We start from the raw sequence: 16,096 nt of genomic DNA on the forward strand, positions 1-16,096 counted from the left end.
ATGTGACTGTGGTTCATTATGCACATAGAAATCAATACTCTGATGCTAAAGCATCTCAAGATCGGGAAAGACTCACGAAATTCATTCAAATCAAGCCATAACGAAATAAGTGCTTCTGAAATTTAAGCAACAATTACCATTTTTTCCAATAAAAATTTGAAAAAAAAATCATAAAGGGTTCAAAATGAGAGTTTTATTTAATCTAGGATTAGCAAAAAAAAATAGACTGCAGTTTAATTAATCTTTTTGTATGCAACAAAGGTCTTTTTTTTCCTCTAAGTTTATGTAATTTTGCATTGTCACAATTTTAATAAAAATGTCAATTCTGGTTTAATATTGAATTATTACCATATGTCTATTTATGTACATGTATATCCACAATTTCCATGTGAAAGAACAAGCAAGAGAAAATATTGTTACCTCTTATTCTTTAGTTAAATTTTCTCCTAAAAGGTTATTTTAACAGAATATTACCAAGTCAAATTTTTATGGTCACTGGCCACAACATTTCTGTCTTTGTTTGGGGTCGTAAAAAATTTCTATTCACAGTTGTAAATAGAAAAGAAAAAAATAAATCTATGCAAGAGTTTTGCCGTGTGCAGAATTTTCTTTTATACCAAATCCTTTGCCTTAACCCCCAGATCATCACAATACTACCACCGTGTTTTGGACCAGATTGGTTATGCACTGGATAGTGACATTAAAGGGGTTATGCATATATCTTACCATAACACCACCTTTTCTCTTCTGGCTGAATAAATTAGTTTTTCCAAAGGAGAACAAAGAACCATAAACAGTACAAAATACGATCAACCTCAAACAAAACCCACACATTAAAAAATAACGGAATAAATAAAAGCCATGCCACACAGCCACTACATACATTTTCCACGTATTAAATTTGATTTGTTTTCAACGACCTTTCCACGCATGTCTAACAGACTTTTCACGCACCAATGTATAACTTTTATATTGTACATACGATGCACATATCACATTAAATTACGTAATTAATGCACAAATCACTACTGAATCTCAGTTCATGTTCTACGTTGATTTACGTGTTCTTTGGGTGATTTGTTCACACTTCTTGGGTGGTATAAACATAGTTAATCATGATTCATTTGTAAAAATATCATGTAAAGACCACAACTTTTCTTACTTTTTCCACGTATATTCACCTATGACCAATTTTCATACTTGCAATAGCACAAATGTTCGTAGTGGCTGTGTGACACGGCCTTAAACCTAACTATGACATACTAAGACAGAAACATTGTAATGTTCCCAGTCTTTTTCTCGCATTGATCCTTTTGGCCACACCCTCTTTGAAAACCGGCAGCAGATACAGCTGTTCTGCCCAGACAGGAAAAAGTAGGTCAGGAAGAAAAAGACAGAGAGAGTAAACTCTGGAGACATGTAAGAGGCAGGCGCTCCTGCTAAATTCTTCAACTTTTCCCTTAACAGTCCACAGAATATTTGTCCAAATGTCTTTGAGATAATCTAAATATTTGTGGCAAAAATAAGGCCTGGGTGTGTCAAAAAAAGTGTGTTTATGCTTTTATAAGTCAGCGAGAAGGAGAAAGTATCACTTTTCTCAAGTTTACATACCGGTACGTATACAATATTTGTCTGTCACTGGTTCTAAAAGCCCACCCAAAAAATGATAGAAGTCTCAGATGTTCATCATAGATAGTACTTCTTCTATGACAGAATGCCAAAAAACAAAAAAGAAATCCAGGAAAATAACAATATGTGAAATCTAAGAATCTGTAAGATTGTAAGAATGAAAATAAATAATGTTTTTGGTACTTCTAATATGTTCTTGTGCCATTTTTCAGATGATGGAGGACATCTATAGAGGAAAATAGGTAACCCCAGAATCCCATTTCTTACTATATTTCTTTATTCAAATAGTTGTTTATCAGAGGAATAAATGCATATAAAAAAAGAGCTAATTTGTGATGTAATAAAATAGATTTTGCGGGGCATAAGAACCTTGCTCTAAGCTCTTAGTTACGGGCAGGGGAAGTGGAGGTGGCCAACAGTCTCACTTCCAATTTCTAATGGACTACTCCCAGTCTTTTTCTAAATTTTTGATAAAAACGGCATAACCATATTTAAAAAACCACAGCTTTACATGGATCAAAGGATGACGGAGTGGGACTTTCAGAGGCTTGTTTATCCTCCACTCGTTATCTGAATTAACTTCACCTGTTTGAACTGGTTATCTGTATAAAAGACACCTGTCCACACCCAAAAACAGTCAGACTACAACCTCTCCACCAAAACCAAAGAGCTGTCAAAGAACACCAGAGACAAGACTGTATGGGATGTACCAATAAGTGTTTCTTGGTGAGAAGACATTAACTGTTGGAGCAATAACTGAAAAAACAAAAGAAATACAAGATCACTGCCATCTCCCCCCATCTGGGACTCAATGCAAGATCTCACCTGGTGAGGTACAAATGATCTTGAGAATGGTGAAGAAACTACCAGACCACGGTATCAAAGGTTACTATAGCCTATACACTACGCCATCATGGAATGAAGGTACACAGATTGTTGCTTGTTAAAGGTATAAAGAAACAAAACACAAAAAGTTCAATGAAACTCACACAGACACACACCAAAATAATGTCAGCAAACAGAGCAATAACCCAGAGGCCAAAAAGAGCAATGAAATCTGAATGACAATAAAGAAAGTAAAAAACTGCCAGCATGTTTTCATAATAGTTCATTTTGTTCTGCAAATCAAAATATCCCCTTTTGCTTTTGCCAAAACTACACAGAAGAAACGAAGAGGCATCTCAGTCTGACTGACAAAATTCTATATTTTATCACAATAATAGGCTATGATTCATCCATTTCAGGCCGCAGCGCCAAATTGGCATAAGTGGCAATGGAGACGCTGTCTCTCAAATGTACACGTTGTCCAGACAGATGGATATTTTTAAGAATAGACATTAATAAGCCTATTTCATTCAGCAGATCTTCCACGTTCCGCTTCATTTTAATTCAACCAAACATGAATCCTCTCCAAAGGCGTGACTAAAGTTGAGGGTGTTCATATTTTCTTTGATAAATACATCCTTAATGACCTCAGATATTTTTTCGTGTTTATCCAAGAGGGTTTCTTTGAGTCCACCCTTAGATTTATGACATCATTTAGGGAGTTTAATACCCTGAGATGCATCTTTTTGGAAATATATAAACAAAACAGCAGACTTTCTCTTTGATAAATCGGGGTCATCTGCAATGTCCTGCTCCATGAACCTCAACTCTAAACTTTAATGTGTAGAACTCTTCAGAGTATTCGATGACCTCTGTTATCAACTGAGAAATGCTTCATTTTTATGAGAGGTGAATTTCAACATCTCCGTCACATCAACACCACTGGTTCTCTTTTGGCCAGTTTATGTTTTCCTTTGGCAAACGGCTGTCAGGGAGTGAAGTTCTGGTCCAGATGGAAACCAAACCCTATTTCCAGACAAATAAATAAATGAAAAACAAAGAACGTTTGAGGTGGAAGATGGAAACCTGTAGTTCAGCGTTGGATATTTAGATTCCCAAAACATCAGAGCTGCTAAAACACAAAACTAATGAGAAAACAATTACTGGAACATAAGCTATAATACGATATAGGTGAAAATGATAGTAAATGTGTGGCACTGCAGTTTTTTTATACTACAAATTGGATGTCAAAAGGGACAAAGTTACATTTTTGTCAGGCAGCATATTGAGGAAAAATACCTTTTGAGAATGTAATTCAAAATTCTAAATTAAAAAAACTCACAGTATAGAGCCTATACCTAGCAAAAAAAACCCCACAATATTCTTCCCTGACACGCAGAAATTCTGTTTTCATTTACTAGCTTGATGACAACTAGGAGAATTGATCATAATCTGCCCTCAGTGGTGCTTGAATTGTGAAACAGAAAAAATTGGACCTCAGTGGGAGCGCTGTTTTACACGAAAACCATTAAGTTCGTAGTCAAACTGGAACTGGAGGAGTTTGATGCTGATCACATGAAGTGCAACTCAAAATGTCAGTTGATTCAAACGTCGACATCCATCTGTGGAAAAAATTTATTGATTTTACCTGAAGCATAAATCCCTCAATACCAGCTGATTGAGATTTTTAAGAGAAGCAATAAAAGTGCTCAAGAAATTTATAAACTTATGTCTCATTAGAAGTGATCTCACGGCCAGAACACACTTTCTGGCACAAAAAGACAAAAGAATTTCACATTTAACTAACAATGTCAAGCATGTCTCAAAACTTCAATAAACCTTTTTCTGAAGTTCTCTAAAAAGATTTTTTCTGTTTGTTTGACACTTTTGACTTTTTACTCAGCTTCATTTCCTGCTTAGCAAGACTTTTTTTTACTTGTGTTCAAGTTCTGTTTAATTAAGGTTTCTGCTCATTAAGTCAACTATTCTGAATCAGTTAATTACTCTTCAGTTTGTATAACAGTTCAGTTTGTACTTGTCAGATTCTTACTTAAATCTAAGTTATGTTTAGTTCATGTTGGTTTTATTTTAGTCATGTTTAAGATTCTTGAGTGCAAGTGCAGCTTTTCTGGGTTTTCTTCTTTTTTGCTTCACTGGAATCTACAAATGCAAGTTCTTTTTTTACTTTAAGCTTATTTGTGGCCCTGCGACAGACTGGCGACCTGTCCAGGATGTCCCTGCTTTCACCCACAAGTGGCCGGGATAGGCTCCAGCAGCCCCATGACCCCCGAAAGGGACAAAATGGGTTTAGAAGATGAATGAATGTATAAATGAATGAATGACTGACTGAATAAGTGGATTTTAGATAACTATAGTTTGGTCCTATTAAAAAGTCCTGGGAAAGTATCTGTGGGCTGAAATGGGCTGAAATGGGAACATCCCATGGCAACCTCACGACTTGTGGATTGCAGGATATTTGAATGGTAAATTCAGGCCAGATCATCATTTAACCACTGGGTGACTCATTCTATACGAAAGTCAGACCCTTTTGTCCTCTAAGTGGTTTGCTTTAAGTGATTTATAAACAAAACAAAGAAAACCCCAAAAAACAAATTTAGTCTGATTAGAAAACAAAATTTTTCCTCTTCAGGAGTTAAAATTAAATATCAGTGGCAACTAAACTGATTACATTTTTCTTTTAATCATATTATTGATTTTGTAACATGTTTTGGATCAAAATTATAAGCAAATGGGACCCAATATTAGTACTGGTGAATCTTTAGTTGGAGACAGACTGTCTACGCTTCGACAACAATAAGGTTTCATTTTTTTCCCCCACTTTTCAAAAAATAAAAAATTAATTAATAAAAAAATCTCCACAGTTCTGGGATTTCATAGATGGTCAGGATGTCAATAACAACAAAGCTTCCAAATGTCACCCCAAAAATCAATAGGTGATATCACCTCCTACTTTCTGTCTCATCATATAAAATGCATAAATGTAGAAAATGTATAAATGACCGCATCCTCATCGGGAAGGCTTCAGTTTCTTAGGGGATATCTGCAAAATGTAACCAGAAAGAGGGAGGTCTGTGAAATCTTAAATATAAAAAACGCATACAGCCATGACAGAGTGGAGTTTCCTGTCTCTGACTCAGCATTTTTCCTAAATTAATCGATGTTGATGAAATAAGGAGTAATCGTCCTCTTTGGGCACCACAAACTGATAAGCTGACTCACTGAAAATGAATTTGAGGTGAGTCACAGCCCTCTGCTGGACACACTGTGTTTGATAGTACAAGTTAGTGTTATCATTGTGCAAAGTCTCTTTTTTATTATGGCGTTTTGCCTCATGCAAATCCCATAATTTCTTTTTACAGGTTTATTGTGTTTGAAAACAGTTCTTTAGTTTATACATAATTTGTTTTGGTTTATATAAACTGGTTTATGTCTTTGGTCTAGCCTTAAATCATTATTTTTAAGCAGTTTTTCTCATAAACCCTCCCAATAATAGTGGGATTGCACCGTAAGTGTCTGATTTATACATTCACAGCATGCATGATGTGTCTGCCATGATATTTCTGTATAATCAAGCACATCATTCTGACTTATTCATCAGCACACACACAGAGTGAGTCATCTTTCTTCTTCTTTTACAGAGCATGCTCAGTCGCTGTGTGACTCAGATGCTACTGTAACATATCCACTGAAACAAAGTACTCTGCTCTCTGCTCTGCAGTGCATAAAGATGCTGTTTAAAAAATCACAATAATTGAAAAATGTATTTTTAAAATGAAACAGAGAATGAATAGTGAAATGTTTTGAACAGGTACTCTTGTAATTATTTTCGTTTTCAATTAAGAAATGAGCTGCTGTTGGTTCAGTTGGCCCCAGTTTACCTCTTAGGCTCCTAAAATTTTGTCTTGAAGTTGTGGTGCAGGGGTAGAGCGGTCAACCGCTAAGGTGAAGACAGGTTCACGTACTTCAGGCCTTAAAGACCCACTCCAATGAAAACGATGTTTTTAACATGTTCTTGTGGCATTTTTCTGAATATGGAGGATATTTATAAAGAAAATTAAGATTAAAATTGCACTTTTGAGTATTTCTTTATTCAAACTGTCATGAATGAGAAGCAGACGTAAAAATGCCAGTGGAAAAAGCTTGTAGCAGTGATGTAGATGCTACAATCGCCACACGCTTCCTGTTCTGCTCCATTCGTAATCTTCCATTTGTAGATTAAGTTTGTTTCATCCACAATTCAGTGATATTATATTCTCAATAGAAATTTCAATATGCAATTTGATTTTGCAACCTGAGAGTGCATGACCAAGTTCGCCAATATATTGTAAAGTACAAAATACATTTTCATTTGAATTATAGCCTCAAAAATCCACAACAATTTAAAAAACAATGGATTTTGCTGTTACTTGAAATTTTATTTTTCGATTTTCATTTTGAATTCAAGATCTGTTTACACTTTCAAAAGTGCTACTTTTGGAACAACATGCAAAAATGAATGTAAAAAGAGCTATGATTCAACTCAAATTTTTCAAAATAATTTACACATTTGGTAACTATGTTGTTTCCTTGACAGTTTATTGATGTTAGATGTTCGACTTTCTTTCTAACTGGATAGATATTCACATGGCATGTTTCATGCTCGTGCTAGCAAACCTTCATGACTCGACCCTCAAAAGAAACACTTTTGCCCAGGTGAAACATGAATGTTTGATGTCTTGCTCCGATTGTGCATCTGCACATTCCATCACGCCATTCACCACTGCTGCAAGATTTGTGTCAAAGTGGCTGGAACTGTTTTTAATGAGCATAACACTGAAACAAACACAAACTTCGTGCCAGACATCTTTACCAGTCGATTATGCAACCGCAGATGTTTAGATCCACAGTAAGAGCCAACCCAAACCATTCAGAGAAAGAAAGAAAAAACATTCTGACAAACTGGAAAATCAAAAAACAACCAACTCTTTTCACTTTCTGAAACAAACTCCATTCAAAACATCTGTTTATTATTTAATCACTTTTTTCCCCCTCCAATATACTGAGTAAGACGTGCACTTCAGCATTCAAGGAAATCATTTAGAGAAACATCGCTCACACCCCTGGAGGATTTTCTTTATGGCTTCCAATCGAACATCCCTTCATGGAGTTGGACGTCTGTGAGTTATATGGATGGCTTGCAGGTGCTCACCTTCAATCTAACTGACAGTGTATCAAAGAGGATCGTGTGGTTTTCAAACATTAAAACTTAAAATGATGAGTTTATACTGCAGCAAAAATGAAACCAGTCAGTTCTTTTATTTTCAAAGTTAGAAAATCATCAGATTACAAAACTGGAGGAAAAGGCATCCCAAACTCCAAAAGTCGACAACAAAATAAGAAATGAATCATGATGAGGGTGTTACTTAAAGTTGCTGGTGAATAGACCTCCTGGTGGGTTACACCCCTCTATAAAAAATGGTAATTCCCACTGACGACTCAAACATACCTCTGTTTAAGGCAAGATTTAATTATTTAAATCCATATTTTATCAAATCTGATGTTTTAGCTCCAACCTTCAATGACCCTCAGAGGTTTTTATACTTCTGAGTCGTCCGATCCTCCCTGACCTCACAGTCTGGACTCCATTAGCCATCCTGACTTCTGGACCAAAGGACTTTATTTCGAGGAAAAATAAAAACAGTTCTTAAACATTGGGATAATGCGAACATTGTGAAACGATCAGACACCTGTGACATGTGGTTTATACATGTATATAAATCCTTCAGCTCCTCCTGCTGCAGGCTCTGGGCTTCACAGAACCCTGTGTGAACCCGAGCTGAACTCATATGCCATGTGATTAATCTTTGATAAGCATGTCGTTTTCTGGGCAAAACTCCCAAAATGTTTCTTAATGTTTGCAATCTGCAAAATGCTTTCTCTGATAGCAGCTCACGAAATTGACATTTTTAACATTTATTTTCTTGTAAAACATATTCATGCTTGCCATTATTAATCAGTTATCTTTGAAAAGTGATCAGAACAACTTAGCAAAGGTCAGAGGTGCCTTTTATCAGGAAAGTCATTGGCTGCTGGCAGGCAGCGCTCCTAAGGTTGAGGAATTTCTGATGCTCACTTCCTTTCAGGACCAATCAAAGCTTTTCATTCTGTATCCTTAACTTAGTTAAGAAAGTTCTATCTGTAAAGATTGCTGATGCAAACACGCTGCAAACTATTTAATACTTGCAAAGATTTCAAACCTTGTTTTTAGACATTTAAGATATTTTACCAGGTTTTCTTTGCTCCTTTCGAAGCTTTTCTCCAAATCAGCACAGTTGAAAATTTGTGTTTGAGTGAGATTTAGGGTCTAAAAAGAGCATTGTTAATAAATAGGTAAAAATCATTTTATTCTACACTCTTGACAATAAAAAAAAATCTTAATTTAACTCAAATTGCACTGTATTTTTTCTTTCAATTTTTAGAACGTCACTTTAAAGTTCAAAAGATTTTGATAAGTTAGACTGCCATTCATAGTTGCTAATTTGGAAGCAACAATTTAGATTTACATTCTAAGAATAAGGGCAAGTCTTAGATTTTATTTGGATTTATTAAATTGTACTAAAATCGTATTTTGTTGGCATTTTTTCTCTAAATTGAGTCACTTCCACTTTTTACACAATTTTTTGTCACTGAATCAAAATGAACTACAAAGTACACAAAAACACAAACTATTTGCTTAGAATTATGTAATATTGAGCTGTATAACATTCAGTTTTAAGTAATTCTGTCTAACAGCTAGCTTTTTTTGGCCTATTTTTTGCTTCTGTGGAACGTTTTGTTTCTAGATTCTGAAATCTTAAGTAAAAATGACTTGCTCCATGGACAGATCATTTTATTACTTTCAAGTGATTTTCTTCTTAAGATGCGTGTTCTTTTCCTATCTTTAGGATACCTCTGTTTTCAGTGTAGGAAGCTGGATAACTCCTGGAGAAAAACAAAATAAAACCAATTCCTGGTCAATTCGATCATAGCTTTCGGTCCATTTGGCATTTGCTTTGATCTTTTAGTGAAAGGAGTAAAAAGAAAAACTGAGTTTTACACTTCAAACTTCATCAATGTGTGTTTATGTTTCTGCAGCTGACCTGATGGGGTCCAATGACCTAAAGCAGAGCTCTGTAATCTCAACACAGCTGCTCCTCTACCCTTCAGACACACGAGAGTGAGCCTCACATGCCCAACATCTACAGCAGTGATGGGTTCTTTCCAGCTGTCAGAGAGGAGCCTCCTACATGTTAGATGAAGCCTCGCTCTGTGCTCGCACACTCACATCACTACCTCCGACCAAACAACACACCCATTCCTCTTCACCCCTGTCCTGTTTGATAACTTCCAGTGACAGCAATCCTTTCAATCACGCCTGCGGCTAATGCATCCTGACAGACGAATGTGAGCAAAGCATGCCAGCTTGTATGGGATTCGTTTGAGAAAACAAATAGTGTTAGAGATAAAATGAAAGCAATGGCGTGGATGGGGTAGGCGCTCCTGTCAGAGGCCGACGGTGAGGCATTGAGTGTGAGCTGAAGAAAAGAAGAGGCTTCCTCTTAAAGTCTTTGAGGGCATGCTGCCGTCTAGTGGTGCATCATTCTCTCATGTTTAACTCTCTGGAGATATAAAGCTGCAAAAGTGATGCACAAGAACTTTTAATGTTTTTATACATTTCCTCAGTGGTGTCAAAAAAAGCCTGATTTCTTAGGAGTGTTTGACCAATTCAAAAGCTTGTATGAAATGGCAAGTTTTAAAAATATTCTGTAAACACTGCATGTAAAATTCAAAAAACCAAGAGAGCAAATGCTGCAATTTCAGTCTGGAATCCCATAATTTGGCAAAGTTTTACAGTGTTGTTGCCTCACACCTTTTAGTGGCAGAAGAAAACATTTTGAAGAAAGCTTGGATTGTTTTATACAATTAAACATTAATTAAAATTAAGATTTAATTCCTGCAGCTTTTTATATCTATAAATAGACTTAAAGTCTTCTTAGTTTTTAAGCAAGCTCTACGATCAAATTAAGAGATTTTCTGTCTATAAATCCAGAATTCCCAGTGATTTTATCCGTTTCCTTTTGAAATATTTTTTGGCTTTTACAAGTTTGTTTTTTATGGATTTTGTTGCAAAGGTATTTTCTCACTAAATGCTATTAAAACAAAATAACTCCATGCTTTTTATTTTATTTTACAAAATCACCTAATTTTTATTCATATCAGTAAATTATTGTCACATTTATAGAAAGATATAACTTCTAGTGATTGAGATTTTGCCTAATTCCAATTTGGTACATTTGCAGTTTTAATTAAAAGTTTGTACAGTACTTTGGAAATAAAAACTCAGACAAGTTCCATAAAAAAAGGACCTTTATCTTAAGTTTAACACACAAAAGAATAATGAAAAAAGAAAACTATAAACATCTTTTGGTCTCCATAACTCCACTTCCCAAATAATAGCAGCATTGTTTCATATCAACTTTGAAAGAGCAGAAAATTCATTTTCAAGTCCCCAAAAAAAGACAACAGCAATATAAGCGATTAGCAGAAGAGAGATCCTAAGATTCTCCTTTAGGAGAAGAGTCAGTCATCCTTCTGTCTTTTCTGTCGCTGAGCCTCTCTCTTCAGCTGAAGTGTTTTCAGTTCGGTCATGGTGGAAAACGTCCGGTACACCCACACCACCTACCAATTAGAAACACAAAGGCCTTCATTGATCTTTATTCTGACGAAAAATGTTTTAAAAAGCTGCAATCTGTCACTATTTTGTGACAAACTTACCACAATGATCATGGCATTAAATAGAAGAGGGATGGAAAAGACTAATGAAATGAACATTCCCTTGGAGTCAAAGTACTGGAAATTTGAAAAGGCCCTGAAAATAAGCACGACATCATTCTGAGCACATTTTGTAAACAATATACTTTTTTTTTTATTTACTATAAGAAACCTTAAAAACAATAGTTCAAAGTTGTCTTTTTTTTTTACCTCCAGTTCATGGCTGCCAGTTCATTCAGATATTCAGCACAATAAACAAGGCCAACTGTGGAAATAAATGACATCAAATTAGTCACACAAAAAAAAACATTCAAACACTAAATAGACACCAATTTGTTCATTTTTATTTTCATTCTAGGAATTAGCACATTTATAAAAACATAATGGCTTTTTAAAGGATATGTCAATTGCTCATTTGCATAACTACTTAATTACATTTTTTAACTAAAAGCAACATGTAAAACTTAACTCCAAATGTTAATTATAATTATTAAAAAGGTTTTATGTTGCAAAGATTTCGCCTAAATAGTTGATTTTAAAAATCAAACAATGTAATTTGCGGGATTTTGTTTTTGACTTTTTGTCTGTCGCAGTTGAAGTGCATCATCTTTGATAACCATTAGAGACCAAACTCGTCTTTCTTAGCAGAAACAAAGCTTTTAAAATACTGTTTAAAAATGCCTTTGAAACGGGCTAATTATGCAAGTAAAAGTTAAGTTAAAATCGTCCAAATATAGAAAACGCCTATAGAAAAACCTAACTATTATGTGTGTGTGTGTGGGGGGGGGGGGGGGATAAATAATGGCAAACAAATGCCAATTGAAATCCAAGAGAAGTTGAAACTTGTTAAATAATTTAAAACAATATCTATATTTTTAAAAGCAAAATTAAATAAATCAGCTATTAAAGCTAAAATAATCTTAATGTTAAACAAATGACAAACATCTATTAACTGCATTTAAATTGGTCTGAATAGTCTATATCCGATAACGAGGTTCCATTGTTTGTGTCTTATTCTTAAATGCATGTGTGTGTTGTGTGTGTTTTTCTTCATTTAAATGAGATGTTGTGAAAACGTACCGAGGAGCAGGAAGTGGCAGATCTGAGCTTTATAATACTTGCAGGTCACCACAGTCAAAAGCAAACACAACAGATGAAACAGCAGAAGCCCAATGAGCCAAGGCTCGGACCACTGCACCTATGGGAAACATAAAAGACATACGCAGTTTACTTCTTTCAGCAATTTAGCTCTGTAAGTTTCAAACATTAGCTGTTTAGCTTAGCATGCTAACTTCGGACTAAGGAAAAATTGAACTTACAGAAAGTAGAAATGTCCATATCGAAGTTATCCTTAAATTACTGAATCCGTCGATGGGAATAGAACTAATATTTTCTGTCTTATCTTCCATTATGTCTGGTAATTGTCAAGGAGCAGCGAGAACAGCCTATTAATGAAATATGAACACGGAAGAAAAGCGGCGGAAGTGGAATGACGTCCGCACATCTTCCGGAAGTTTCACCAAATTTCCGGAAGTTTTGTCAAAATAATAAAATAAAACATAAAAAAAATATTTTGCTTAGTTATTGAATTTAAACAGAACACTGTTTGGAAAGTGCTTTAACTATAAATTTATATAAATACAGAGATCTATTCATGAAATAAAACATGTTCATTCAGTTTTATGAATCCTTTCCAAACAAAGTATCACATTTTAATATTCCTTTAAAACAATTTTACATTTTCCTATTTTCGTCTAAAAATGCATCAAAAATGGTTAAAGTCCCACTTGACATGCAATTTTCCTTTGGCACACATCCACACTCCACCTGCATTACTTTTAAAATTAATAGAAAAAACCCTCTAAGTTTTTATAATGACTGATGATTTTTGATTAAAATTCTGGTATAGACAGAAAGGCTAAATATAGACTATTTTTTTCTGACCTGTACACTGTGATAAAGTCAACTTATGCCTATTAAAAAAAAAAAAACATAGAAAGAGCAAAGTCTTTGGTCAGTTTCTGCAGGATAATGGTACATTTATGCAGCAGAATTTCAAAAAAATCAGGAAAAATCCACGCCGCTCTGCTCAGGTCCTGTTTATCCCAAGGTTAGAGTCCGGCCCAAAAGCAGCAGTCACTGTGACGGGGGCAGCATAACCAAGGGCAAAATTGTAGAGACCAAGCATAAAGCACTTCCAGGTGATGCGAAGAGCTTTTCCAACATTCTGGAAGAGAAACAGGGAAACCCTTCAATTATATCAAATTAAGCTGAAAACACTATAATTCAGACGACTTATTGAGTCTCAGGTCTCACTTTTTTTAAACTTACAATTCAAAAAAGAGATATGGAACAGAAGAAAACATGGTTTTAAGGTCAAATGTTTTTTTATAGCAGAACAATAGAACACCAGGAAGAAAGAGTTGCTCTCATCCTGTTTGTAATGTAAAGTCCAAAGTCATGTGATCCACTATTGTGTTTTCTGAACAGGAAAGGACAGACTGTGCACAGTGGAAACAGGAAGTTAGCTGTATTAAACCAAAAAATGATCAGTACTGTTAATATATATCCTATGTGTTTTGTTTCTCACTATTAAATGTGGAATAAATCTGAAAGAAAAACTTTAACTGATGCAAAGAAACCCCTCTGCAGCTCTAGACCCGTTCCTTTCAGTCTACATTTTCATCAAGAGTCATGGTTGTGTTGAAAAAAAAGATGTTTCTGATTGAATGGCTGATCAGTTCCTTTTTTGTACAATGTAAAAATAATAATAAAAAAAAAAAAAAAAAAAGAGGATACAGATTAAATCTGTCAACAATGTAACAAAACAAAGAAAAGCTAAAAAAAATGGTGATTTTATCAAAAAGCAAATACCATTTAAAAGATAAGAGTCACTCCTAATTAGTCTCTGTCATTTCAAAGATACTCAAAGCATTTTAAGAAAACTTACAAAAATGACTCTGTTGAGATATTTCTTTTATGATCGGATTTCTTGAAATATAATACACCTTTGTACCTGTTTTTATTTTTCTTCATCAAGGCTGCTGTAACTTAATATATTTTTATTTAATAATCTGGTAACATAATTTGCCTTTAAATTAATTTGGAAAATACTTGAATTAATACATAATAATTGGTAAAAATTGTTAGACGCTCTGTATTAATTATGTCTTTTGTAAATTCTGTTTTATTAGAACAATTTTTAAAATTAAGTTATTCAGTCAGTAAAAGTTGATGTCTTATTTCTGTTTCTTACCAGATGAAAACTCCAACAAATAAACGTTTCTAAATGGTATTTCCTAAAACCACGTTCCTCACTTACAGTTGTTATTAAAACTGTTTTATTCGTGTGTTTTTAAAATACAGGGTTTGGGTCACACTAATGAAGCTCTATAAATAAAGCTGGAGATGAAAACATGGAAAATCCCCTCACTGATAAGGTGGCTCCTTTGTGTATTACACCATTTGTTAACAATTGGACAGGAGAGACATGAATATTAAAGACACACCCAGACATCTATTCATCTAAATCAGGACCCTTTTGATCTCTTCCAGAGTTTCTCCTTCAGAAAGACCACACAGATTATGAAAGTCTCAAATGAGAATAATCTGACTATATATATTCCGACACGTTTGTTATTCTCGCATAGCAATATTTGTGTTAGTGCCATCAAGATTCTGAAAAAAGGCAATAAATGTTAATTTTGTGATGACTTTAGACCCTTTCCAAGTTAAAAAAACAAACAAAAAAACGTGAAAGTAACAAAATTGGTTAAATTATTAAATAAGAAATAATTATCTATTTCAATGTTTCATGCTGAGTGGATGACTAGAATGTAAAAAAGAAGCTCCAGCCCTCACTCAAAAGATAAATATGGTCAGAAAGTTCAAAACTATTGATGAATATGACCAACCTTCTTCACTTTTTTGTAGTTTTCTTTTTTCTTCTTTTTCCTCTCCTCCTTGGCATCGTCATCCATTAATTGTTCATACTTCTCTTGCTGAAAAGCAAATGGCGTTCCTCTCTGCTCCTTCTTTTCTTCTCCATCTTCGGCTGTTTCCTCACAGGACGACTGCTCCTCATGATCAACATGCCGCCTGTATTTTGCTGCCTGACCAAAAGCCTCGGCTGAATTCCTGTCAAACAGTCTTTGCAAAGATTTGGGCTTCATGTTAGATCCTTGCAGCCTTGAAAAATACAAAAAAGGGACAGGTTTCCTGGCGAGGTCAGAGGATGTTGTCAACAGGAGTTATGTGCATGAGTGGAAGGGCATTGTACTGGTCTGACTTGTGTGGGGGTCCGGGCACGGGGCCCTTAAAGGTGCAACTCTTTCCTCTCTAAAGGACTGACTTCAGTAAGTCTTTAGTATCTTACTTGAGTGTCTAATCAAGATGATAATTGTGATCTAGGAAAAATTACTTTCACAGGTTAGATATGAGTGTGCCACAACAAAAAAAACTTGCCTTTTATCAGGTGATGCAGTTATTTTTATGGTGCTTAAAACAGCAACAGAAATATAAATATGCCTATAATTAGGTGAGAATGATTTAAAGTCCCACTCCGATCCTCTTTTGATCTATTTTCAAAGCGTTCCCAGTGGTCTTATTACAGTTTTTAGCCAAAATGAAAAAAATCAGTCCATTCCTAGGACATAGTTTCTGCAGATCGCCAGGTGTTGATCAGAAATTCACCTCTGTATTTCTGATCAACATCCCATCGCCCCTTCCTGTCGCTAAGTGCTCAGAGCAGAGAGCTTGTGGGCCCCCCAGTGTATTTACTACGTCATACACGAGCTCTTTTTCAAACTGCAGGTTTTCTTTTGCTCCTGAT

The 16,096-nt window shown here is 35.0% G+C and overlaps 2 protein-coding genes across 2 annotated transcripts; both read right to left on the minus strand.

Annotated features, from left to right (window-relative positions):
- Nucleotides 1–10,842: 10,842 nt before the first annotated feature.
- Nucleotides 10,843–15,529, minus strand: tmem18 (transmembrane protein 18). Its single transcript, XM_004083487.4, has 6 exons — nt 15,180–15,529; nt 12,585–13,492; nt 12,346–12,463; nt 11,476–11,530; nt 11,269–11,362; nt 10,843–11,172 (listed from the first exon to the last, which is right to left on the minus strand). The coding sequence occupies exons 2-6, from the start codon at nt 12,672–12,674 to the stop codon at nt 11,074–11,076; spliced, it is 456 nt and encodes a 151-aa protein (XP_004083535.1). The 5' UTR covers nt 12,675–13,492; nt 15,180–15,529; the 3' UTR covers nt 10,843–11,073.
- Nucleotides 13,355–15,437, minus strand: LOC105357166 (uncharacterized protein C1orf115). The gene is made up of 2 exons (XM_011491689.1): nt 15,180–15,437; nt 13,355–13,492 (listed from the first exon to the last, which is right to left on the minus strand). The coding sequence occupies exons 1-2, from the start codon at nt 15,435–15,437 to the stop codon at nt 13,355–13,357; spliced, it is 396 nt and encodes a 131-aa protein (XP_011489991.1).
- Nucleotides 15,530–16,096: the final 567 nt, after the last annotated feature.

This window comes from Oryzias latipes, chromosome 24 (assembly GCF_002234675.1).
Source record: "Oryzias latipes chromosome 24, ASM223467v1".
Classification (NCBI taxonomy): Eukaryota; Metazoa; Chordata; class Actinopteri; order Beloniformes; family Adrianichthyidae; genus Oryzias; species Oryzias latipes.

Excerpts from the sequence above, each read along its gene's own strand:
- tmem18 (XM_004083487.4), bottom strand. The coding sequence starts at position 12,674 with ATGGAAGATAAGACAGAAAATATTAGTTCTATTCCCATCGACGGATTC. Across the intron at positions 12,464-12,584 it reads TATGGACATTTCTACTTTCT|GTGCAGTGGTCCGAGCCTTG; the intron begins GTAAGTTCAATT and ends TGTTTCCCATAG. Across the intron at positions 11,173-11,268 it reads TTAATGCCATGATCATTGTG|GTGGTGTGGGTGTACCGGAC; the intron begins GTAAGTTTGTCA and ends TCTAATTGGTAG.
- LOC105357166 (XM_011491689.1), bottom strand. The coding sequence starts at position 15,437 with ATGAAGCCCAAATCTTTGCAAAGACTGTTTGACAGGAATTCAGCCGAG. Across the intron at positions 13,493-15,179 it reads ACTACAAAAAAGTGAAGAAG|AATGTTGGAAAAGCTCTTCG; the intron begins GTTGGTCATATT and ends TTTCTCTTCCAG.